Below are 26079 nucleotides of genomic sequence, written 5' to 3' on the forward strand. Positions count from 1 at the left end.
ATACTTGCTGCCCCATTCACAGGCTTACCTGTTTTGATGAGGTTAAGCCAATGCGAGGTATCATTACTACTGTTTGAAGCCAAGATAATGTGGATGTTCCTATCTAAAATATCATTAGGTACAATTTTAAGTTTGAAGATCAGACCATTGTATGGATAATTATTTGAGAATTTTCAAATCAGCAACCCTCCACGTAATGCCATATACTAGTTTCTATAATGCTTGGTGTTTACTAGGCATTTAAAAACATTGAAAGCTATTGTTATTTATAAGGAAATTATTCTTTTTTGCATATTAGTGCTTCGTTGCTTTTTCTTAGGGGAAAGCACATGATTGGAAAATTTATCTTAACTGTTTCCATTTGTAAAGCAGCAGATGTTATAAAATGAAAACATTTCCTTTAAGTCTAAATTTTTGGAAGATTCTAGAAGAGATTGATATAAAATCCTCTGGCCATCTAGATGGGCATATGACTCGTGATGCTGAAGGTTGAAGCTGAAATTGCTTTATTTTTTAATAAATGAACTTGAATTATCTGAATTTTTCCCCATCTTCATTGGGAAATCACCTATTATACCTAGACTCTGATAAGGAAGGTGCCAGCAAGTGCAAATGACATGCGTGAATTTCTTTTTTTCTTTTGCCTAATTAGCTAAAACAGGTGATTTGGTTTATCACCTCTAAAGTTCCTCCTTTATTTGGAAGCAAGGTTGAAAACGATTTCTGTTTTCCAATCTCTGCTGAAAACCTACACTTTGACTATTATTGTCCTAACGCTTTAGTGAATACTGAGTGTCCTGATGGTTGCTTTCTTCTGTTGTAGGATGTTTCACTCAGATCAAATGTGGAACTGTCATTGGAAATGGAAGCCACATTCTCTTTTGTTCTTATTTGCTTTATGTATTGTGTATGTTCCTCTTTCAGGTAAGTAAGACTTTTTCTCTTTCAAATCCTGAATTTAATAGTGATAGCATTGCCTTCAGTACAACGGTGCTACTTACTTAAGTCAACTTTATTTCTTGTCTTTTTTTCTGCTTCTGTCCTTACAGGCTTTTACTGTCCATGGCTTCTCTGACTTCCATGTGAATACTGTTATTTTGATCATTGTTCTGTTTTCTGACGAGTGTATTTCTTTAATCTTTGCTGCATTTCTATTAGCTTTATTTATTTATCCAACCCATATGGAATGATGAGATAACTACATGTCTGACATTAAAAATGTGCTAGCTATTCTACTATTGAATAAATAAACAGTATTCAGTTCTTTCACTTTTCAAGTTTTCATGTAGTTACTTATGGAAAGTATAGACTTTGCTGTTTGTATTTATCCTGATTTTCTTACCATGTTGCAGTGTAAGACAGGAATTTGAAATTAAGTATTTAGACCATGAAGTTTATTTAGTTGGCTTAAAATGATATGAAAAATTTCATTTTAATTGTATTTTTAGAGTAAAAATATCAAATATTTGTAGTTACAATTTTTTTCTGAACTTTGAAACAAGATCCTTTTAGCTGTTGTTGCAAGCTAAATTTTCTATAAACAGTTAATTATGTGAATGAGCCTATCAGAACCTGAAGAATGTCAGTGATATTTAAAAGTAAAGTGTTTCTCCATGATTATCTGATTTTGTTCCTGAGCAAATTGCATTTCATGGAAGTCCATTTTGTTTTCCTGCTTTTTAAAATTGCTGTTTCTTTCAGTTTACTATATTTGTTTTTAGAATAAATTGTTACTCAGGTAGTCTTATGTATTTATTACTTGGGGTTTAATCAAGATTTTATACATTCCATATATATGATATATCTGTATGTTAAAAATCCTAAATTTAATGAATCATGAAAATAGATTATCTGCTAAAACTGTTTATTCATGGATTGAGAAATTCAACTTGTATTTAATATATAAGTATGATTTTCCAAGCCACCAAATATTTTAAGAGTTTCCGCTACTAACTTCGAAAATTCCTGGCACTTGTTTAATGGCTTCAAAACAAAACTGATCTTTGAAGTCTTTTGTGTATTTGTTTCAGTTTCATGATAAAGCCACTCTTTACTTTCATTGCCAAAAGAGGAAAGAAACAAGTAAAGAGAACTGAAAATAAATATACATTGGATTAACTAGGTTCCAGTATTAGACTTTTTCTCAACTTTCAAAAATGACTCTCCAAGAACCAATTACAAGATGTATAATAAATTATGATATTAAAATTAGTCGAGGTCTATTTACTTTCATTTTTGTTAGGTCATGGCCTTTGTCGATTTTGGAGGCTTCTTCAGAGTTTAAATTGAGACTTTTTATTTTTGATGTCAACATTTTAATTGAAATACGCACATCATTATTTTAATCACTTGAATCAATGAAATGAAACACATGTTCTCAGACTAATTAAAAGAAGTCAGCACTGGCTAGGACTAGGGTGGGGCCAGGGAAGCCCCTGGGTTGCAGAATTTAAGGAGGCACTCATTCTCAAGGTCATGGAAATCAAAGTCCTTAAGTCTGTTTTTAAGTTACTGTCTCATACAAGAAATCTTTTTAAAAAATTTCTTTCATTACCAAATACTTTATGTGCATCATGTAAGGCTTTGTGACTGATGGTAATCTGTGTTTACTAATGAACCCAGAATGCTATGTATCTATATACCTGTAAGCAATGACTCACTCAGAATGCCACTACTTCAGCCATGAGTGTTTAAACTCACAAAAAATACTTTGGGGATTATTATTGGTATTTTAATATAAAATTTTTGCCTTACAACTCAGTATGAGATTCCCTAAAATAATGCATATCAAAACTTTATATATATCTGCTTTTCAAAGTTTTATCTTTAAGTCATAGTGTAATTTTGAATAACTATTCTTGAGAACATTTGATGCTTAACTGTGATGTGGTATCTCAATGTTTGCACTCTCTGACATTTTCATGAGTGACACCTCGATGACCCCTATGTGACCTTAAGGAATCCAGTGGCTTTTAATGGCATCCTGATGCCAGTGTCTCCTAAATCTGTATTGTCAGCCCTGTCCTCTTCCTTGACCCTGGAGTCACCTCTGGGATTGCTTATCCATATCTATACTTGGATATATAATGGCCTCAAACTTCACAGGTGCAAATAAGACTCTTGATTCCTACCTCCTATCCCAAAATCCACTTCGTTTTCAATCTGTACAGTCCACCCTACTATATCCTGCTGTTCTCTCCCACCTTACAATTTTCTAGATATGTTGGTCCATCACTTTCTTGACCGTGCCTCCCTCATCCCCTTTTCTTCCTAACTGCTCACACCTGGTTCTTTTTTGACACTCTGATCTTAATTATTACCACTTCAGATAAGCCTTCCTGTCCCCCAAAGGCACCCCTTTGCCACTCTCTTACCATGTTACCCTTTAGTGATAATCTGTAGATTTTGGTTGCTCCCTTGGTTGTTAAGGCTTTGGTAATTTGGCTGAGATAGCTCAGGTAGAGGTTTGGCAAAACCACTTTTTATTGTTAAGACTGACACTTAGCTGAGATGATTAAAAATTAGAATCCTGTAATTTAATTTGGATAACATCTTTGTTTAATTCAAGTAATAGAATTGCAAGGTTTGGTCTTCTAGTAGATAAGTTAACAATTATATTTTCATGGGGAATTTATAAAGCAAGTAGTACAGAGGTTTGTGCCCTTCAGGATTTAAAAAAGGAATGTACAAAATGTCATTGTCTCTTGACAAGTGATGAATATAACTTTCAGTAGGAACTACAACAAAATAACAGCTGAATATTTAAACTAATCCTGCAGAGGTGCAAATTAATACAATAAAACATGATTTTTTTTAATCCAGTAGCTTGAGAATATTTAGAAACATTGCTAATTTCTGTATCCAGTCTTATCAGAGTTATTGGGGATAGGGCACATAGTAACACTGTTGGCTCTGTCCCTTGGGAGAATAAGTAGGCAACATTTTTTAAAAATTAAGAATTTGTATTTTCTTTGATACATGACTCCCACATGTAGGTTATCTATTTTACAGAAATAAAAAACATAATATATAGAGAAATATGTACTGGCATGTTAACTATAACTATAGTTGCTTATAACTATAAGCAAACATGTGGCAAAGACTTTAATTGTTCTTCAATAAGGGCATGGCTATATAAATTATTTTACATTAATACTATGAAATATCATGCAGTCATTCAAAACAATGTGGTCAAACTGTCTATATTGGCTTTAAAAGAGGTCGGTGATAATGTTAAGTTAAAAAACAAATCGCTGAACCATATCATATTTGTACTAGGTTGTATTACAAAACTTGAATGTGTTTTACATGTATATGCTTGTTTAAGATTATATAAAAATCATAGTAAAACTTGGAATGATACACATCAGGCTTTAAAATGGGTCATCCTCAAGAGCATAGGTTGGAATGAGAAAGGGAAAGGCAATGGAAGTTTATACAGTTCTGAATTATTTGCTTGTTACAGTGAAGGTATATTACTTTAGTAATTTGGAAAAAAACAAAAGAAAACCTGATAATTTTTTTTAAAAGCCACATTTAAAAAAATGGCCAGGGAGACCGTTGAAGTACATGAATGTTATAATTTTCTGTTAGACATGTAACTGTTACTCTGACTCTTCTTTACTTGATAGGAATCTCTTAAAGGTGTTTCAAAATATAACCTCTTTTTATGTAGCATGACACTCCATGACTCTGAAGATGAATGATGGTATCTCAAGCAGAATGAAGGTTACTGCTTCAAGTAGAATGGGAAACAAACAGCCAAGAGCCAATGAATTCCTAAGCAACCAGGAGCCTATATCCACACAGATAGGTTTAGTCATGAGCACTGAAGGAGGAGCCTCCCATCTCTCCTGAAAAACTGGTGATACCAACAGACTATTTCAAAGCTCAGTGTTGTTCTGATATCTATGATACATCAATAGCTAAAAGGGGAAGTGTTCTTAAAAGTACAGTCTGGCCTGAATTGTGTACTTTCTAGCCCAGAGCACACCATAGTTCTAGAAGGCAGGTAGGTAATTGGGCAGAAGCAATCCTGTACTTTCTGTTTGTTTGTTTTTCTCATAAGCAAAGAATGAGCAATTACTCTAGAGCATCAATTACGTTGCAATCTATATTTATGTTAGGCATATCACCTTATGCATATTTTTCATATATTTGATCAAAAAGGCTTTCAAATGTATAGAAAAATCATCTTTTTACAAGTCTTCCAAGACATGAACAAGGAATCTTAAAGTTGAAAAAGAATTTGTACTAAAGACCTTGAAGTTCTCTTCAGTCTACAACTTGAGAGAGAGAGAGTGGTACACTCTAGTTTTTTGAGGTACACATAGTTTTGTCTTGCTTCAAAAATTTCTTCTGGATGCATTTCCTTTCAGTTTAGCAGGTAATTTTTATATTGAACTGGAGATCGGGCAGGCCACTGTGTTTGACAGGAGAGAACTGGGGGAGCTCTAGACTTTGGCAGATATAAAATTTTCCTCCACTTTCAAATAAATCATTCTTTAAGGAGCTTTCATTTTATTTTCAGCGAGTAGAATATGTGCTTTTTGATACCATTCTTACTATGACTGCAATGTCCTAGGATTCCATAAGTGAAGAATGTGGAAAAGAACAAGATGGAAATGAACCAGAGAGAGAGAAACTTATTTCAGATTTAATAAGTAAATATATTTTGCAGGGTGTGGCAGCAGGGGAGGAGGATGTGGCAGCAGGGGAGGGAAGTATGGAAGTTAGATGAGAAAATACATTCATCCCACAATGAGCGTGAAGTCACAATATTACAAACATCCTTTCCCTTCCACTGTACTAGGAGAGTAAAACACCTGAAAACAAGGTCTTTTGCCAGCACACGGGTGGAGGCTTTCTCCAGTTCAGATAAACTTTTCTAACTGTTTTAAAAGAACTAAAAAACTCTCAGCGAAAATAACATAGTCTTAGTTTACAGTCATTCCTAAATCACCTGCATCTTAAACTTGTGGTTTAGAAAGGATACACTGTTTTTACAAAGTTACAAAATTTCTTCAGTACATCAACTCTTAGGAGTCAAAAAAGATGTCTTTCTCTAGTGTAATCTGCTTCACGCTTGGTGCCACTAGTTTAAAGAAAAACAAAAATGTGTTCACGCTAGAGCCCAGGTGATAGATTGTGCCAAGTCAATTACAAGTCAGATTTTTTTTCCTTCTCTTTAATTATAAAATTACTCTAATCACTATTATTAGTTAGGGCAAAGCTACAGGAATGGGCTACTGCTCGTGCTTTTTCCAAATCTCCAGACAAAAGGATCTTTTTTAAGAAGATTTCCTTACCTGGTTGGAACTTTAAAGAGTATCATCAGAGTGAAATTACAGAGCTGAAAACAAAGAAAATAGTCAGAATGGGAATATTAATCACTGCTTTTAAACACATCCACAGTTCTTTTCTTCCGTTATTTTTTTTTTGCCATAAATATGTGTAATTAATACTGGCCCCTATTGAGTATAAGAGTTTTGCTAGATTACTGGCTTTATTGAACAGAATTTTAAGGCACAGGATGAGAGTTTTCTGGTCCTAGTGATTTCGGTAGGCTTCAATAATGGTGGTATGGGGCGGGGGGAAGCAAGGCTTTTAAATTTTAAAGATCTTCTGTCTCAGTGTTAGGTATTTTAGAGAGAAGGAGCACTCAGTATGTGCACTGGGCATTGTGGAATGTGGCCTCCACCACTTCCTGAATGCTCCTCACCAGATTGTGTGTACCGGTTGTCTCCTTGCTGGCTCATCGCAGGTCAATATTAGCTCATAACTTGGACTGCTAATCTCATCTCTCTTTAGAAATGGTAACCTGATTGTAGCAATCTCCTGACCCTATTTAGCATGTCTGTGATGGCACTGATGAAATCCTAATGTTTCAATAAAAAATAAAGTTTGTGGTTTTTCTCTTGGGGCCTTTGATAATTTGACATAGGACTTCTTTGCTTCCAGTTTGGTAGCCTTGATGGTTGTGTTGGTGTTTGGTTAGGACTGTCATGACTTAACCATCTGACTTGCTTATATGTCTCTCACACATGTATGAGAGAGGTCTGCCCCTTTTAGTAACTACTTCAGAAGAACGTCCTTTCTGAATTTTCAACCATTTCTTGTGTGTAAGGTGGTATGTGTTCATAAATATGATGTTATGATCATGTAGCCTCAGAGGAGGTTTTCAGCCAATGTGTAGTGAATGAATCAAACTGCTTTCCAGGCTGCCCTTCTGGGCCTTTGATTCCCTTAGCATGGTGAGTCTAGCTAATTTAAGAGGTAGGTCATCTTCATCAGAGCCTTGCCCCTTCCTCTAGTATTATTAAAGTATGTTAAACACTAATGAGGACATTATGGTATTTAAGAACATATAAAGAACATAGAGTTAATATTGCTTCTTTTAGATGCATTTAAAAGCTGAGAGCTGTGTTATAATAATATCATAATATTTGAGTGTTGTGTGTGTATATATATCAGATATGTGTTAGAACAGGCAAAATCGTGGTCCTTACTGTCAAGGAGTTTTTGACATTGCTGATGAGGACCCTAACATGAGACAAGTAGGAAGCACTGTAATCTGTGGTCTAATAGGATTGCAAAGGTGGTACCCAGGGATAGCAGAGGAGAACTCAGAAACATTTTCATGGAGGAAGTAATGTTGAAACTGTGTGTTCTGGGACGCCTGGGTGGCTCAGTGGTTGAGTGTCTGCCTTTAGCTGAGATCATGATCCGGGGTTCCTGGGATCAAGTCCTGCATTGGGCTTCCTGCAGAGAGCTTGCTTCTCCTCTGCCTATGCTTCTGCCTCTCTGTCTCTCATGAATAAATACATGACATCTTTAAAACAAAACAAAACAAAAAAAACTGTGTCTTCTACCAGAAGTGAGGAACAAAATATTCACAAAATGGTATTGCTTCCTCACTAAACATTTGAAGAGATTTTCCTGCAAGCAGATTGTATGGCTGGCTGTAAAATCTGAGGCAGTCATGGGAGTGGTTTTTACCCATCGAGTGTCCCCTCTGATTGGAACAGAAAGCAGGAGAACAGAAAATGGATTTGGCGATAGAGAAGTACAGTATTGGGGAAGAAGGGGCCAAAGGCAAACCCACAGATGCATTAAAAATGATTATGAAAGGATAAATACTTCTTGTTGCTAGAATGAAGGGTCTCTGCAGAAGAGGGTAAGGAATGAAGTTAGGTGAGTGGGAGGGCAGGCTGTGAAGGATGTCACTTGGGACTGGGCACACAAAGCTGAGTGAGGACTTCCAGCCCAGGAGGGGAGAGAGACTTGTCACCATCAGCTACAATCAGGAAGACCTGTGTAATGACAAATGTATGCTGAAGGGAATGGAGGTTAAGGACTTCCTGAGGGTTGTAGTTTGGTAACTCAGGGGCAGAACTGTTTTTTGTTTATTGAATCCGTAGTTTATGCTGCTTCTCTGTTGTACCATTTTGCTCCAGAAATGGCAGCCTCACTTTGCTCACCAGTGGTGAAGAGCATCCATACACATAACAGAAAGCTGGAGATATTAATAGAATGCCAAGTGCCCTTGAGGCCTTCTCTTTCTTGCTCGAACCCATATTTAATTGTGAAATGTCACCTTCATCTTCATAACTGTTACCTCCAAGGCGCTTATCTCTGTCAGGTGTGTTAATTGAGCTCCTAAGTCATCTCCCTGTGTTGTGTTTCTGTTAAATTATAGTTGGAATCATACCACTGCCCTAATTAACTTGCCTTGAAGATTCTCCCTACCTACAGGATAGAATCCAGTCTAATTTATAATTTCTTGGCTCCCTAGTTTTGTTGTACCCCTATCAAGTGCCTGCCAAATAGTAGGGCCTCAATTAAATATTGAAAGAGTGCAGAAAGTAAAGAATTTATATATTTTTGTGAAGCATAATTAGGATTTAGCCATGGATGTTATGAATATCTGTTCTATGTATATTATAAATATATGTACATAATATATATGATAAATATTCAGTTATTTAAGAGAAGTTTATGTGTAGCATAGGTGCTATGTGAAGTTTTAAAAACTAATGGTGAAAACTCCAATCTTTGCAGGAGACCAACTCTTTGAGAGAGGAAATTTCATAAAACTTTATAAGAATTATTTGTGCCAAAAGAAGAAAGTAGTCACTCTAAATGTGTACAATAACTAGAATAGTTTATTTACACTTGCTTCAAGGACTGTGTTTCTTGTGGAAATACATTTTTTTCCTTAAAAATTTCCAAACTAATCTTATCACTATTAAAATATATACTTATATTCTTTTAAAAAATACCTACTTTTGTTCAAAATGGAAAAAAGGTGATTATTATCTTAAAATTCTTTCAGCTATTCTTTTTCCCCTTTGTCAGTCTTTTCCACAGCTATCTTCATCATCACTTACTATCTTAAGCTTTTATCTTGCTTTATGCCTTCCCAAGTTAGCTCACAAACATATTCACATCTTTTCTTTTCAAAACAAAAATTTCCCACCTCCCTTCAACTCTTTTGTTTTCTTAGGCAACTGTTTTCATTTGTTATTCCCTTCGTTTTTGGATGTCTTGAAAGAGTAATATACTTTGGGATCTATGGCTTCCTCACCCTTAAAAAATGGATAATTCTGTTTTGGAGATGCATTGACAAGTATCAGTTTGTGTGTGTGTTTGTGTCTAAACAAGTATGTATGGTTTTCTAAAGCCCTAAAGATCTCCTGAGTTGTCTGATGTTTTCCAAAATTCTAATTTTAAGAATTTTGTAAAGTAGATGGAAAATATTTTTTATAATAATGTTTGCTATTAAGGGAATAAGAAAACCCTTCCTTCAAAGAAAGTGTGTTATAGGATGAAATTGTGTCACAAAATGAGATAACTAATGATTTAGGAATTAGGTGGTTTGCATTTAACTTTTATAAGGTACCTTTTCACATGCATTTTTTCATATTCTTCAGATTGTTCCTTTACATGCCTCTGACTTCCTGTCAGTTTATATTCTTTTTTTCTCATTAAATCATTTAATTTAATCTCAATTAAATCATTTTCTCATATAAATCAAAATTATATGCAGATTTGCCTACTTGGTTCTGTTTTCCATTACTTTCTTTCTTTTCCAATATTCCCATCATATCTTAAAATTTTCTGGCATTAGGATCTTAAGCCGTTATTAGGGTATTTATATCAGAGTGATCGGTTCCAGTGAAACTAAAAAAAAAAAAAAATAGTGTCTTTAATAATTGTCCAGTATGGGTATCTGGCTTTACTTTACAATGACCTTTATTTTTGTTGTAATTATATTTGAAATCATTTTGAACTAGGGAGTTTTGGTGAATTTACATTTAAAGCTCTCATTTGTGAGAAGCAGAGATATGTAAGATATAAAAATGAAGTGCTAAAAATCAGACCTTCCTGTTTTGTTCAGGAAAAACATAGAGTTCATTAGGCTTTTTAAAAAAAAAAAAATAGGTTGGAAGTCTTTTAGCTCTCAGGGCAGAATATATAAACTACTCTGATTTTGTTATTCATATAGACACAAAAAATTAGATTTGCAATCTAATCAAATTTAACAGGTGTAATTTTGCTTTCTTTGTTATTAGGAGGATCTTGTCATTTTTTCAAAAGTAAGACCATACTACCTTCTGAGCATATTAATGTTAGTAATCCTAGTCAGAAAGAAAATCAGAAAACATGTGGTCTATTTCACGTTAAAAATGCTAGTGAGGGATCCCTGGGTGGCGCAGTGGTTTGGTGCCTGCCTTTGGCCCGGGGCGCGATCCTGGAGACCCGGGATCGAATCCCACGTCGGGCTCCCGGTGCATGGACAGCCTGCTTCTCCCTCTGCCTGTGTCTCTGTCTCTGTCTCTCTCTCTCTCTCTGTGTGACTATCATAGATAAATAAAAATTTAAAAAAAAAATGCTAGTGAATCCTGTATTGTTTAAGAGTAAAAGTGTGCCCTTGAGAAACATATTTTACTTTATTTTTTAAAAAGGTTTTATTTACTTATTCATAGAAACACAGCTAGAGAGAAAGGAAGAGACACAGGCAGAGGGAGAAGCAGGCACCATGCAGGGAGCCCAATGTGGGACTCGATCCCAGGTCTCCAGGATCACGCCCTGGGCTGCCGGCGGTGCTAAACCGCTGCACCACCGGGGCTGCCCGGGAAACATATTTTAAAAATTCAAACCTATATTGGGTTTTATTTAAACTTGAAATCCACATAATAGGACATCAAGTTATTTTTAAAATGCATCTAAACTAATGATAATAATGACAAACATTGGCATGATATCAGTGGCACTGCTGACTTGATCAATCAGTAACATGAGTTAAATGCTAACTCTGAAATTAAATTTTGCAGACATGTTCATTTGTAGTCAGAGATACGTTTTTTAAAAGATTTATTTATTTATTTATTCAAGAGAGTCACAGAGAAAGAGAGAGGCAGAGACACAGGCAGAGGGAGAAGCAGGCTCCCTGCAAGAGCCTGATGCAGGACTTGATCCCAGAACTCCAGGATCACACTCTGAGCCAAAGGCAGATGCTCAACTGCTGAGCCACCCAGGCATCCCAGAGATACCTTTTCAATGCGTGCTGTGGATTTGTTATAATTACTAAATATTAAACAATACCTAAATATCCAACAATAGGGGATTTGATAAATTCTGGTATATTTACATGATGAAATGGTATACATATTTCTAACTTTATTTTTTCAAATGTTTAGTGAAATGGGGGGGATCAAGATTCAAGTGAAATTGAAAAGGGCGGGACATCAAACTATGACTAGTATGATTTTTTTTAAACAATGGTCTGAGTTAAAAAATAAATAGAAAGTGATAGTAAACTGTGTTCTTGAGTTAAAGAATAAATAGAAAGTGATAGTAAACTGTGTTCTTGAGATTCAGGTGCTTCCTTTGTCATCATATATTTATGTTTCTATCAATAACATGGATAGATTTCATAATAGTATAAAATCAATGTATACTCACTGTTTTTATAGTTTTATGTATGAATGTTATATAGTTTTGTGCGTGGATAGGATTATAAAACATCTTGGCCTTATATTGGTATATTACAGTGTATACATACAATGCTCATTTGTTAAACATATATAAAGTTCCCTAATCTAATTCTACTGATTAATGTTTTTGCATAAGAAGACTGGTTTGAACAGTAGTGCTCTCATCCTGAAAGCTGGAGATACTGCTTTATCTCCAGCTAAAATTAAAAAGACTGAAGAATTGTAGTGGTGGTGAAGATATGGAACAGTTGGAACTTTCATAGATTGTTGGAGCAAGTGTAAAATTGTACAGCTGCTTTGGAAAGCTGTTCAGTAGTTTCTTTAAAAAGTTACAAACACACACATCTACACCGTGATTTAATAATTTTACTCTTGGGTTTTAATTTCCAAAAGAAATTAAAACATTTGTTCACAAAACTCCCATAACTATTTCATGATATCATTATTCATAATAGTTCCAAACTGGGGAAATTTCAAATGTCCATCAACATGCAAATGGATAAGCAGATTTTGGTATATTCAGAAAATAGAACAGTACTCTGCAAAAAAGAAATGAACTACTGATCCTTGCAACATGAATGGGATCTGTAAAACATGTTTAGCAAGGAAGGGACATAAAGTATATTCTTTGTGATTTTATTTATATGGAGTTCTAGGGTAGGCAAAACTAATCATAATAATAAATATCAGAACAGTTGTTGCCTCCAGGGAGCAACTGACTGGAAAGTGACATAGGAAGATATACTGGGTTGATGAATTTGTTCCAAAGTTTGGTTGGGATATAATTATATAGGTGAATACATCTATCAAAACTCATTGAACAGGACACTTGAAATCTGTGCATTTTATTGCAGGTCACTTATGCCTCTGAAAAAAAAAAAACTGCCAATTGGAAAAAATACTAGTTAATAGTTCTAGGGCACAACAAATAGAATTCCAGTGCCCTCGTAACTCTCAGGATTTTACAAGGCGTGTCAAGAATTAAATAATAGTTTTCTAAAGTACAACTTCTTTGTTCTAGTTGATGCAAGTTTTGTTTTGTTTTTGCCAGTAGGAAAGGAATATTCAGTATTAGTACATATGGATTATTATGGTGGTTCAGATATTTTCAGTACTTAAGAATCTTTTGTATGTGTAGGAGAAGAAATTTCTGCAAAGAATAAAAACTTCACCTAGCTCAAGTGTAAGCTTACATTTCACCCTTCTTCAGCCCCTACATACATTCTAAAATTCAAATTATTATTCCTTTGTTTGGCAGCAGTTTTCCTTGAGAGCTTCTTTCCTCCATCTATTAAAATGAATGCATTTTTTCCTGTTTGTTGTATTTTCAAGTGTACATTGGATTTTGCTTCTTAACTAAAACCTTATGGTAGACTTACTGTATTTTTGATTTACTACCTTTAATAAAAATTAAAGGCAAAAAAGGTGGACCAGAAAAACTAACTCTCATTGGTGATTGTTGTAAGCCTCATTTTCTTCTGTTTATTTTGTCCTATCTTAACTGAGCTGTTTCTCATTTACTGTAAAGTGATTTGTACTCATTTCAAAAATTCATGGATCTTGTGAGAAACCTCACAAATCTTTTTGTAAATTTGATTGCTCAGCAAATATAAAGCATGAATCAGAAGGTAAATTTCAATCCAATACTTGAAAATTCTGACCTGGAATGGGTCAGCACCTGGTGAGTGGTTTCTGAAGGGTTATTTGTTCTGCCCTGGTTACTGACTTGAGAGGTTTATGTGGGTAAATAGTGGGTTGAAAGCATCACTCAAGACAGTCTCATTTCTGGAGAAGCACCTGTATCCCTGTATAAAGGCTGCTATTTGCCCATGAAGGGTCTAATGAGAATGTGGCCATTGATCGAAAGAAAATAATGGGACCCATAATCATCAACTGTTAATATTAAAATCCCTGATGATGTAGAGATCATACACAAACATTCATGAAAGCAAGATTATATCCTTATTGGATGGATAATTTGAGGAAGTGCTATGTATAATTCAGTACATCTAAAGGGGGAATAGAGGTATAATTTCAACCTTTATATTACAAAAAGGTAGAAAGCTCGACTTTTACATCTTAAATTCTGATCTCATTTCTGAGTTTCATACAAGTTTAAAATTAAGCTGATTTGGCAGATATTTTGCTATGGAGGGAGGGCCTGTGCTAATAGTTATAGTATCATTGCTGGGGCCATTGAATAGGACATTTTATTTTATTTTTTTAAATCTTTATACATTGGGGCACCTGGATGGCCCAGTCAGTTAAGCACCTTATGCTTGATTTTGGATCAAGTCATGATCTCAGGGTTATGACAGCCTGCTTAAGATTCTCTCTCTCTGTCTTCCTCATCCCACCCCCGGATTCACATGCTCGCTCACACTCTCTCTCTCTGTCAAAAAAAAAAAAATCTTTATACATTATTAAGGTACCGGGGTTCCTTGAAACTAAGCTTATGACGTGGTAGAGGAAATTTTATAGATATTCTCACTTAGGAAACCACTGCTCTCTGTTGGTGCTCCAGTTACCTGTGCAGTGGCTTGGAAATTACTCTCTGACAGATATGTGGGGCTCACCTAGTGTGTTTATTCTCTCTCAAGGATCAGAAAGCTTTGTTCTGTCAGTTTTCCAGTCTGAAAGCAATTGCTTCATGTATTTCATCCACTTATATTTTTGCTTATGCTGGGAAAGGAAGTCCAATACTTGTTACATCATCATACCTAGAGCCATGATGGTTATAGTACCATTTTATTTGTACTTCATATAAGTGACATTTATTTGTCATTCATTTCTTTTTTAATATTTTATTTTATTTTATTTTATTTTATTTTATTATTTATTCATGAGAGGCAGAGACACAGGCAGAGGGAGAAACAGGCTCCATGCAGGAAGCCCAATGCGGGACTTGATCCGGTGACTCCAGGATCACATCCTGGACTGAAGGCGGCGCCAAATCGCTGAGCCACCCGGGCTGCCCTTGCCATTCATTTCATATAGCACTAAGGCCTTTGAGGATAGATCTGAATTGGAGCTTAGTGTTCTTTCTTTCATAAATCTTGCCCATCATGTGTCAGTGATTTTTAATTCTGATTCCTTTATAGCAGAGAGAGATTGCTTATCAAGTGTTCTGAACACAGGATCTTTCAGTTTTCCCACCAGTCATTAAAGATCATCTGATCCATATCTAATTCAATGGCTATTTATTTACCTTTATAAAAAACGTTCTTAACCATTCAACTACGTTTTCATGGACTCCTGTGTCCTTTGACTTTCATCTTTTTATTGGTTTATGTAAGATATAATACATTTTGTAACAGTGATATGAAGTACAACCAGCAAAAAGTTGTCTGAAGACAAACATGATCAATAAGCACAACTCACCTAGTGGGAAGCATCTGAATTCCAGCCTCCCAAGACTAGTAGCTTTGACTGTTCAAGCTTGTATCTTCCTTCAGTCTAAGCTGCTTTTTCCTTAGTGTCTTACTAATATCCTTATTTTTCTTCCGTCTAGAGTCAAACTTTCAGATGTATCTTTGCCTTGTTTTTAGCAACACCTCTTAGAATTCTAATCCATTGCTAAATCTGGGAGTCTCTTTTATCTCTTTGGAGGTTTTTTTTTTTATTTGCTTTTGAATGCTCTTTATTTTATTGCTTCTTGCCTCTACTTTTGTAATAATGGGAAAAATTGACACTGTTGTTTCCTGTCTTCCTCTGCCATCTAATAATAAACCACTTTCATATTAAACATTTAGTGAAGTGTAATTTGCTCAGGAACCTTGAAGAGCTTTCAGGTGTGGAATTAAATGCTGCCTTTAGGGATTGATCAATATCCTTCACCATGGAGCCTCAACCAGTATTTTCTAAGCTATTTCTGAGTTTCCTCATTCATAATTTAAGGGAAAAAAAGCATATTGAAAAACCTATTTTTCTCTGGTATTCCATATACTTCCTTGCCTCCAAGTCTTTCTTCCCACTTTGTTCTCAACCTAAAACTCCATTTCCCCTTTGCTACCTCATGAAGTACTTTAGCATCTCAAAACCTACGATAAATGCACTTTTGATGTCAGAAGCCTTTAAAACGAGGCTGAGAAGTTTCTTTTCCTTAATTTTCATGTCTGTATATACCCATGTAACCTCATATCAGATCCCATAGTAAAGGCAGAACTAGAGCAGGAAAATATTTTTTAAGTATTCCATCTCTCGTGTGGAATTCTGTAACAGTTTGTACTTTATGTTTTGTTGCCATGTTGTGTTTTATGATTATTAAGGTTCATATTTTTTTTTCTTATTGATCAGTAGTGCCTAAAAGATAGGGGCCATCTCTTCTTCCTTTTTCATTCTGCACAAAACCAAGAAAGTGTGGTGCTACAATATGAATGAATTGAAGCACATTATTTGAGATTTAGGATAACCCATCCATTCTACAGGTTTGATGTGAAAGCCATAGAAGTTATGTTGTGAAAAAGTAGGCCAAGGCACAACTGTACATTCCAGTTGTCATCCTGGAACAGGTTTGCTTGAAGTAATCAGGGTGCTGCAGACCCTGGTGGCTCATTCTATCTTGTGTTCATTTTGACTTTGTTTATATATAGATAAAATGACATAATACCTCCCAAGAAGTTGGTAACATAAAAACTGTGGTCTTAACAAAACAATGTGTCTAATAGCCAATATCATGAAACTTACCTTGTCTTTTTTTGACTGACCCATCCCTGTGATAGGCTTGTGCTGATCCTTCTGCTGTCACCCATGTTCCTCCCCCTTCCCACAGGAGAGGAAGAAAGGTACCAGAACTTCTACCCAGCTCTCCTTTCATATTCTTTACATTTCCCATGCAGCTCACAGCTTAGCAGAATCTCAGGCTGAAGTTCTATGGTATTAAGTGGGTTTGGGATTCTGGGCTGCTAGTAATTTTGTTTAAGCTATGTTATGAGTTGGCCTGGGATTTTAATGAAATTTTATGTTATTTCCATGGGAAAAGACATTTTTAAATCCAAACAACTAGGAACTTATTTTTTGCAATATAAGAATCAGTACATTTTGGACTTGGTATTTTGGACTTTTTAAGACCAAGTATTGCAAAGTTTATTGTGTCTGTGCCCTATTTTTAAAAAGTCAAATTAAAATATCCTTATTGTGAATTATTTAGAAACATGATATAATCAGTGCTTTATCAATTTGTCTAATATGCTTCTCATTTAAATAAGTATATGTAGATTTTAAAAAGGATTTCTCTTTTATAAGTAGTGGATTTATCATACTAAAGTTGTATATGTTTGAATTTTAAGAATAATCTATGATGGATGCATATTATACCTTCTGATTGATTACTGGGAAATCTGCCAAACAGAATAATTTAATAGAAGCAAAGGCTCTATACGTAAAGATGCTCATTTAATACTATCTATGGTAGAAAAAAAACACCTAAGGTTCCATTAATACAAAATAATTTTATCAACTACTTCTAAGTAACTACAATTATAATGTAGAAATATAGGGTTTAGAATAAAAAAAATATTAAAATATTAGTCCTAAGTATTAGGTATACCATGTTTGCAAAATACACATGTATATAGGTGACTGGGAGGTAATAAGCATATATTAAAATAGGGGAAAGAGTGTTAAGAATATAACTTTTCAAATAAATTTCTTTTTCTTTTTTTTTTTTTACATTTCTTTTTCAAAATACATCTTTAAAATAATTCTACTTAATTTTATTTTATTTTTTTAAAGATTTTATTTATTTTTGTTTTATTTTTAAAAATATTTTATTTATTTATTCATTAGAGACACACAGAAAGAGAGGCAGAGACATAGGCAGAGGGAGAAGCAGGCTCCATACAGGGAGCCTGATGTGGGACCTGATCCCGAGACTCTAGGATCAACGCCCTGGGCCAAAGGCAGGTGCTAAACCTGCCGAGCCACCCAAGGATCCCTCTACTTAATTAAATGAGTTGCTTCCAGAACAGTAATGCAGGCTGATTTAAAGCAGTATGCACTAAGACAAATTCAAAACTATGATTTTGTTTCTCCACACTCCCTCCTTACAAGAAAAGTTGTTTATATGTGATCCCCAGATGTGGTTCCTTTTCCCTACATTGCTATACCATTTGTGAATTTTTAAACATACAAAATAAATGGGGATTAAAAATTAATTTTAAAAAGATAATTGGCATATCTTATCAGGCCTAATTATTTATAATATACAATGTTATCATAATTTTTCAGAATCTCAGTTTTTTTTTTTTTTTGATCTTGAATGTGGTTCAAGATGGAATGTCACACTACTGCTGACTCCTTATCCAGAACAGAGTTGTTTTGTTCTTATGTACCTCTTGACTATTCACTCTTCTTTTAAATTAATGATGCAAGGACAAACTCATTTTATGAGACTGAGATCATCTGTTATCAAAACTTAGTTATTAGGTGGGGACAGAGACTTCATGGCTGAAGTGATCGCAGACGCATCTGTGGAAAGAGCCATACAATCAAGTTGTATAAGAATAAAGAGTGTGTGTGTGTTTGTGTGTGTGTGTGTGTGTGTGTGTGTGTGTTTTGGGGGGGCTCAGTGGTTAGTTGACTCTGAACCCTCTCTGTAGGCTTACAGGATTTATATTTGCATATATTTGCTTTTAATTTAAAAATCTGTTCACTTTAAGAATCTTTTTAAAGATTAATTGACATAGATCATACTTTCAGAATCTAATAGCATCCAGAAAAATCTTCATACATTATTTAATGATCCAGTACCAAATCATGAGTATTGTGAAAGTATAATTTCTTATCTTGGTCTGATTATGAAGGACTACTGTAGGGGCGAAAAATGTTCCTTTCTTCTCTTCTAGTTCTTTAGCTGGTCTAATAGTTAAATTGACAGAAAGTGGATTCACAGGAGAAAAACAAATTGAATTTTGTGCATATGAGCCCTAGAGATACGATAGACACTCAGGGACAAGTCAGCTAGTTGAGGCTTATATACCATCCTGACCTAAAGAATGGGATATGAGGGAACCCTGGGTAGCGCAGCGGTTTGGCGCCTGCCTTTGGCCCAGGGCGCGATCCTGGAGACCCGGGATCGAGTCCCACGTCGGCCTCCCGGTGCATGGAGCCTGCTTCTCCCTCTGCCTGTGTCTCTGCCTCTCGCTCTCTGTGTGTGACTATCATAAAACAAAACAAAACAAAACAAAACAAAAAAACAAAGAATGGGATATGAGCCTAGGGCTTCAGAGAGGAGGACTGTGATTCGCAGCTTCATAAGAAGAGCAGAAGAGTAGCTGTTTGCTCTGCTGCATTGAAAGTTATCTCTCGTAATAGCTCTCTTTCTGGGGTAGGTCCCTACTGAAATTATTTTAGGTAGTTAGGGAGAGGCATAAGTTTTTCTTGGGTCTGATAGGTCTTGATTGCCTTCTGTTCAAAATAATCCACACACTAAAGTGGCACATTTTGGGGTGGCATATTTTGCTTCCCCTTACTAGTGTCCCATTTTGTTTTAATACTTTGGGTATTTATATTTTATTAATTGTTTCCAGATGTAATGCAGTCGTCAGTGGGATATTTTTCTAAAAATGTTTTAATTTTTAGAGCCTCATAAAATAAGGGCTGAGGCACATGAACCATGATTTGAACTAAAATAATGACAGGGAGAGAAAGAGGCATTATAGGCTTTTAAATTTTTATTTATCTTAGTAAATCTTTGAAAACTAGGAGGAACTAGATGTACCATAACTAACTTTCTGTGTAAACTGGAAACTCCCCTAATTCAAACTTAACAACTGAAGTCCACCTTTTATATTAAAAAATGTTGCTTCTGAAGACAGTATGAAGATCACTGATAGTAAGAAACAGATTTTCTTAATATTGACTTCAAATAGACTTCTGAGGCTGAACAGTGTGGCTCATTTTGGTTTAAAAATAGCCATTAGATAATTTTAGGAAATTAATATTACCTTTTTTTGATAATTGTGTAATACCAGAACTGTTTTACCTGTACCTGGGAGTAATTGAGAAGGACTCCTTACCAATCACCCTTTTGTTTCTGATTCCTTCTCCTCAAGAGAATTGTGTAATCAACTCCATTTATTTTGTTTCATGAAAGTTATTTTTATAAAGGGTGAATCTTCCATTTTTGCCCACTAACTTCTTTCTATGGTTTCCTCTCGTTAGGAAATTTTGCGGTTAAAATATGCTCTAATCATGACTTACAATGATCAACAATTCATAAATAAGTATAAAATTTAATTTTCTCTAAAGAAAAATCTTACATTTTGAGACTAAACCAAATATAATCAGAATCACAGTAATGTTTGGTTTATTTCATGTATTGTTTCTTGGTATATAAAATATTTTTTTATAGTTTTTTCATCAGATTTTTACAATATTCCAGGAGAAGAAAAGGAAAGGAATTATTACTGTGTTACACAGAAGGGGAGACTGACTTTAAAAATAAGCACAGCTGGGGCTTCTCGGTGGCCCAGTCAGTTAAGTGTCTGACAGTTAAGTGTCTGATTTTGGTTCAGGTCATGATCTCTGTGCTGTGAGATCAAGTCCCTGGTCAGACTTGGACTCTATGCTCAGTGTGGAGTTGACTTGAGATTTTCTCTCTCCCTTTCCCTCTGTTCCTCCCTCCACTACTCACTCACCTGTTCTCTAGCAAATAAATAAATCTTAATGGAAAAGAAAAAAAGAAAAAGAAGCACAGCTATGTAGAAAAAGAACCAGAATGTAGTTCTTCTGGCTCCTACTCTTTGTTCTTTCCATTTTGTTAAAGGTAAATCCACAAACTGCCCACATATACCAAGCAAGCCAAGGCTGCAAAGGTTCTCATACACACTCACATGCTTATTCTTCTCTGGTTAAATGTACTTTATCTCTAACCATGAGTCAGGGTATGTATTTTATGCCTGATTTTTATTCAGTAATAGTACTTAACAAAACTACTTCTACTATGTCTCAGTTTTTAGTATCCGTGCTGTGATGGTTTGCTGTTCGTGAAGTGTGGTCTGGTCCTGGGACTAGCAGTTATCTGTATCATGTGGGAACTTGGTAGAAATGCAGATTCTTGGGCCCCAACCCAGCCCTACAGATTCAGGAACTCTTGGGGTGAGATCCAGCAGTCTGTTTTTTAACAAGCCCTCTGGGAGATTCTCATGGAAGCTAAAGTTTGAGAACCACTGTTTTAAATTGTTGTTCACCACAGTTGAAATTCAAGTTATAGTTTATTCATTTTTTTCTGAGACTCATAAGGAATGTATGCAAAAAAAAATACTTTTTTTTTTAATGTCTGCATCATCCAACATTGGCTACCTAAGATGGTAGAGAGCAATGGTTCAGTACATGGGCCCTGAGGACAAACTATGAGATGGAGTACTGGTTCTATTGTTCATGAATTATGTGGCTTTGGGAGAACTTACTCTGTGAAATGTGGTCATGATAGTTTCTACTCTGTAGGGTTGTTGTGACAGTTCACAGATCCATACGATGGATTATCAGACCCTGACCCTAGGAAAGCACCAGAGAGATGCTAGGTATAATTTTTATCATTATTCCATACAGTGGTTTGCACAGTTAATAATCATTCCCCAAGTAAATATCGTTTTGGAAAATGATATTTTGTTTCAACCAAGGATCTTAAAAATGAACTTTTGAGGAAATGACCCATTTAGAAGACTTTCCAGGGGCAGCACATAATGTGCATGACTCATTAGCAGTTTTTTTTTCTTTCTAAATGTTTGCAGTTTCATCTTCATAAACAATTTATTAACGACTAAAAGTAGACATGAAGAGAATATTATCCCCCTTTCAAATCATTTGAGGATATTCCTCATTTTCTTTCCTCTCCTATTTTTACTTTTGAAAGGGAAGCAAAGAATTAGGTAAGCATCAGCTGCTGGCATCAGCTTCTGCTGCAACCTTTAGTGTCTACTTTTTGGTAAGCGGTCAGATTTTCATGACCCTTACTAAAAGAAAATCCTAACAGAGTGAATTTAGTACACAACTTCTGGCCTTTCCTCCTTCCTTTAATGAATAATCGTCACCATTGTGAGCCACTCAAAGAATAAATAAAGCAAAAGGACCTATCCGTAATGGAAAGGTGGTCTTACCCTGAAGATTTCTTTTTCATCTAAACATTGCTTAAAAACTCAAGTAGCCAAGGCATTCCCAGGTCACTCCTTAACTTCTCTTATTCCTCCTGTAATTGGTGGTAGTCACAGATCTGCCACCCGTGATAAGAGGGCAGAAAAGGAAAGGTAGGGAAGGGCAGCCTTGCAAAGGTTAGCTGTGTGAGAGCTGCTGTGGAACTTCCCTCTTCAGGGCAACCCATGCCCAGCAGCTGCTTGCTCCTTTATTTTAGTCTTTCATAGTTTCTGGCAAGGGGAAAAAAAAACAAAACATGTTCTGCTGGAAGAAATTTTTTTTTTTTTTTACTTGCCACTGTAACTTTTTTTAAAAGCAGAAAAACAGGGTAGTGGAGAACTTCAGAACTAGGTGGTGAGAGCATTTTTTTTTCTTGATGGTATTCTCAGCCAAAAGGGACTTAGGCAAGCCGGAAAGATGTGGGAGTAAATATGGTAATGTCATTCATTCATTCATCATGAAAACCATATTAAGGAAAGGGCTTCCCCTGCTCCTCAGTGTCAGATGCTAGGTCACTGGATCCCTTTTTTGTCTCAGTTTTTTCTACTCTGTTTGGAGTCAAGAAACAGCTAAGGGAGTAGTGTTTTGATACCTTGCCTTTCCCTTCAGGAAAAGAAATAACATATGCTTGAGAAGAAGACAGTTTGATTTACCATAACCTTGTAGTGTTGAATGTGTTCAGTAGGCTGAAAGTGCAACTGGTTTATATGCTTTTTTTCCCCTACTCGTCATTAATTTGGGATTTGGAAAGGGAGGAATTTACAGTGTATTCTTTCCATTTTCATTACTAGAGTATAAAAACATGTTCTTTCTATCTTGAAAAATCAATTTACAGCAGAGGAACTGTAGCCTGGGATTTTTAAAGTATAGAATTCTTGGCCATATAAAACATTGCAGACTTATCATCTTCAAGAAGGTTTTTTTTTGTTTTTTTTTTTTTTAAGCTTCGTTTATGTAACTGGGCTGGATCAACAGTTTTGTCTGTGGGAGCTATGAAGCCAAACTTGTTTTTGCTTGGAAGTCACTGACGGGGCACAGGAAGGCCAGGTCCCCTTCGGAGTTGGGGCTAGGAATGCCTGTGAGTGACATGGATAGTCTATAGGATATAGCAGAAAAACAGTAATAACAAAAAGATAATCATTCAACTAGTGTTCTTAAGTTCTGGATTTTTTAGTGTTTCCGCCTAAGTTCTAACCTTTGCCATCCCCTGCTCCCCTAGTTCTGAGAAGACATAGTGTCTCTTCTTTTTCTTCTGCCCCTGCCCCTCCCTCCTTGAATCTTATGGCTCCTTTAAAGTGTGTAGTTCAAAGAAAAGCCACAGTGAAAAAGGGCTGTGTCCTTTTAGGTCCAGTGAAACATGTCCTGCAGCCCATGGGCTTTGTGTGGGGCTCTCTGTGATCTCATCTTGCAGGGTCAGAAATGAAAAGAGATTCTTGTGTTCTCTATTTGCCGATATAATCCTCATGCTGTATGACGAAAATGCATGGGAATCCAACAATGACATGATCCTCTGAAAAGGATGCTAAAAGAAAACTTTTTAGAACTGTCATTCGCTTGACCTTGCTTTATTTTCATTGATGAAAATAGTTCTGAAAAACACTAGTATTTACAGACTATGGATCTAGAGTGGCATATTTAAAATTTTTTTAAAGCAACAATATTGATCCCTATAGGCAGGATTAATGGAACAGAAGAGTTGATGAAATCTATTGCCCTCTGCTGTTTTTTTAAACTGTTTTTTTTTTTTTAAAGTGTACTTATGACTAAATAGGAAAATATGTGTCACTGCTTCCCCCAACCCCTCTCCATTAACTAATCAACTTAATTCACGGCTTGTGGAATTTGGCATGTTTTCATGTTAACATTTTTTTGTCTAGAATGTTAGACCATCTTTTAATGAGATGTGAAGAACTGTTGTTATCTCAAACAAGTTAACTGCCATCTTACCATTCAGAACTGTATTGATATCTCGTGTTATGAAGAGCTTCGTGGTGGGACAATTAAGTGCAAATCTTTAGACCTTTAGAATAAAATATTGTCAAATCTAAAATTTATATCATTGGTATTCCAGAAAAAGAAACTGTATGTAAATTCAGGTATGCCACACAGTTCTTAAACTAGATGTAGCAGAATTTAATATCGAAATATGAGTAGATTACCACTTGTTGATTACTTTAGAATGACTGTATCTCTACAGTATAAAATTGGTTCCCATCTTCCCTGACAAAAGATTTAGATACAGAACTGTTGAAGAAAGGCTGCACTTGTTAGCATAGTGATGAGTAGGTAGTGTGTCTTGGAATATTAGTGATAGTCTCTCTTAATTCAACTTACAAAAAATTTGAACATATGTATTAGAAGACATTCCATAGAGATGGGAAGTTTTTATTTTTAATAAAAGTAAATTATGTAAATATTAGCCTGATGACCTTTCTTGTTCTCCACTAAACTAGAATGTTTTTGACCAGGATGTTTTTTGCCTCATTTGTGAAGGAAGTCTGGGTTAAGCACAGTTGACATTCTGCTGGCTTGGATAATGAGCCACCTCATTGCAAGGCAGTTTTTCTAGGAAATGATTTCCTTTCTTTATAAATCTTGCTGTGAGGCTTGGATGTTGTGTGGACATAAAACATTATTATCTACCAAGCCAAGATGTGATAGCTTTCACAAGAGAAATAAAGATAGGTTATGTTTATTTTATATACATCTGTTTGGTTTATCTTTGGCTTTTATCCCAATTTTTTCCCCTCTGTAAATTATTCTGTGTAAATTAGTAAGAGTACCCTTGAGCCCCCTTTCCTCCCACTCCAGAGATGCAAGTACAGAACCATAATATGGGCTGAAGGACTATGGCAGGAGGAACAGACCAATAGGAATTCTAAACCTTCCAGAGAAGGGCTTCTGTCCAGAAGCCTGGAAAGTTAAGCATATGGCAATGCCAGTGTGCTATCTAGTTATCATCCTAGCTCAGCTACCCTAGGAAATTGGCTGAACATAAAAATAGCCTGGCACTTACCGTACTGACTCAGAGGTGTTTGAACTGTTCCAAAAGTTACAGAGTAGAGATGGTCATAGACTTCCATCACACAAATGGTGACAACATTAGAAAAGTATGATCCTGTGGATTGTCTAAAATTTCAGAGCAAAGAGAATATATGGTATGGGACTTGATTGAAACAACATTAATTTATTTTTCTTGCTTGGGTTTGTTAATTAATCAGTGTCTCGGTGATCAAATCTGCTCAGGGAACAATGTTGGACAGAATGGGGGGGGGGCAGGTGGTTAGAAAAAGAGCACTATATGTTGACTCATTTATTTTAATTCATCACCAAGTATACTTAATGTTGTTTTTTCAGGGTTATATTCCTTCTTGACTATTTTAATGTTCTTTAAGTGTTTACATATATCATTAGAATCGTAAAATATGATAGATCTTGGATCTATCAGGGATCAGGGAATTCTTCTTCTTCCTTTGAATGTATAGTGCACTCAAGAGTAGGTGTTGGGTCAGGCCCACTAGAGCCCTTAACTCACCTTCATGGGCTCTGAGAACTTGGAAACTGGACTTAGTGTTCTGATTTTTTGAGGAAGAGGTTAAGAATACCAATGTTACCCTAGGATAAGGTTGAAACAATATAACACATAGGTCATTACTATTTAGGGATGACAAAATTGAGTTGTAGAGAAGTTCAGGTATTTGTCCATATTAGGACCTAGTGGCTGGGTAGGGCTTAAATTTAGTCTTTCTGTCTCTAAGCCCATAACCTATCCAACTATAATTCCTCCTAATTCAAATGCATTTTTGCAAATAAAATATTATCTGAAGGATTGTGTGCATGTAAGCTAGTGATGTTTCTGAGGGAGAGCTAATACAAATTGCATCCTATTAATGTTATCACATTGTTGACTTGGGGAGGAAAGTGGTTTTCCAGTAGGTCCCAATGA

At 35.5% G+C, this 26079-nt stretch overlaps 1 protein-coding gene across 7 annotated transcripts in view; it reads left to right on the forward strand.

Annotated features, from left to right (window-relative positions):
- The window catches only part of ADGRG6 (adhesion G protein-coupled receptor G6), a 136438-nt gene that overhangs the window by 8990 nt on the left and 101369 nt on the right, over positions 1–26079 (forward strand). For all 7 annotated transcript variants that reach the window (XM_041744873.1, XM_041744872.1, XM_041744870.1 and 4 more), the window contains exon 2: positions 824–924. In XM_041744873.1, the coding sequence (XP_041600807.1) occupies positions 825–924 (100 nt within the window). In that variant the 5' untranslated portion in view covers position 824. The remainder of the gene's footprint in view (positions 1–823; positions 925–26079) is intronic.

This window comes from Vulpes lagopus, chromosome 2 (genome assembly GCF_018345385.1).
Source record: "Vulpes lagopus strain Blue_001 chromosome 2, ASM1834538v1, whole genome shotgun sequence".
Taxonomy (NCBI): Eukaryota; Metazoa; Chordata; class Mammalia; order Carnivora; family Canidae; genus Vulpes; species Vulpes lagopus.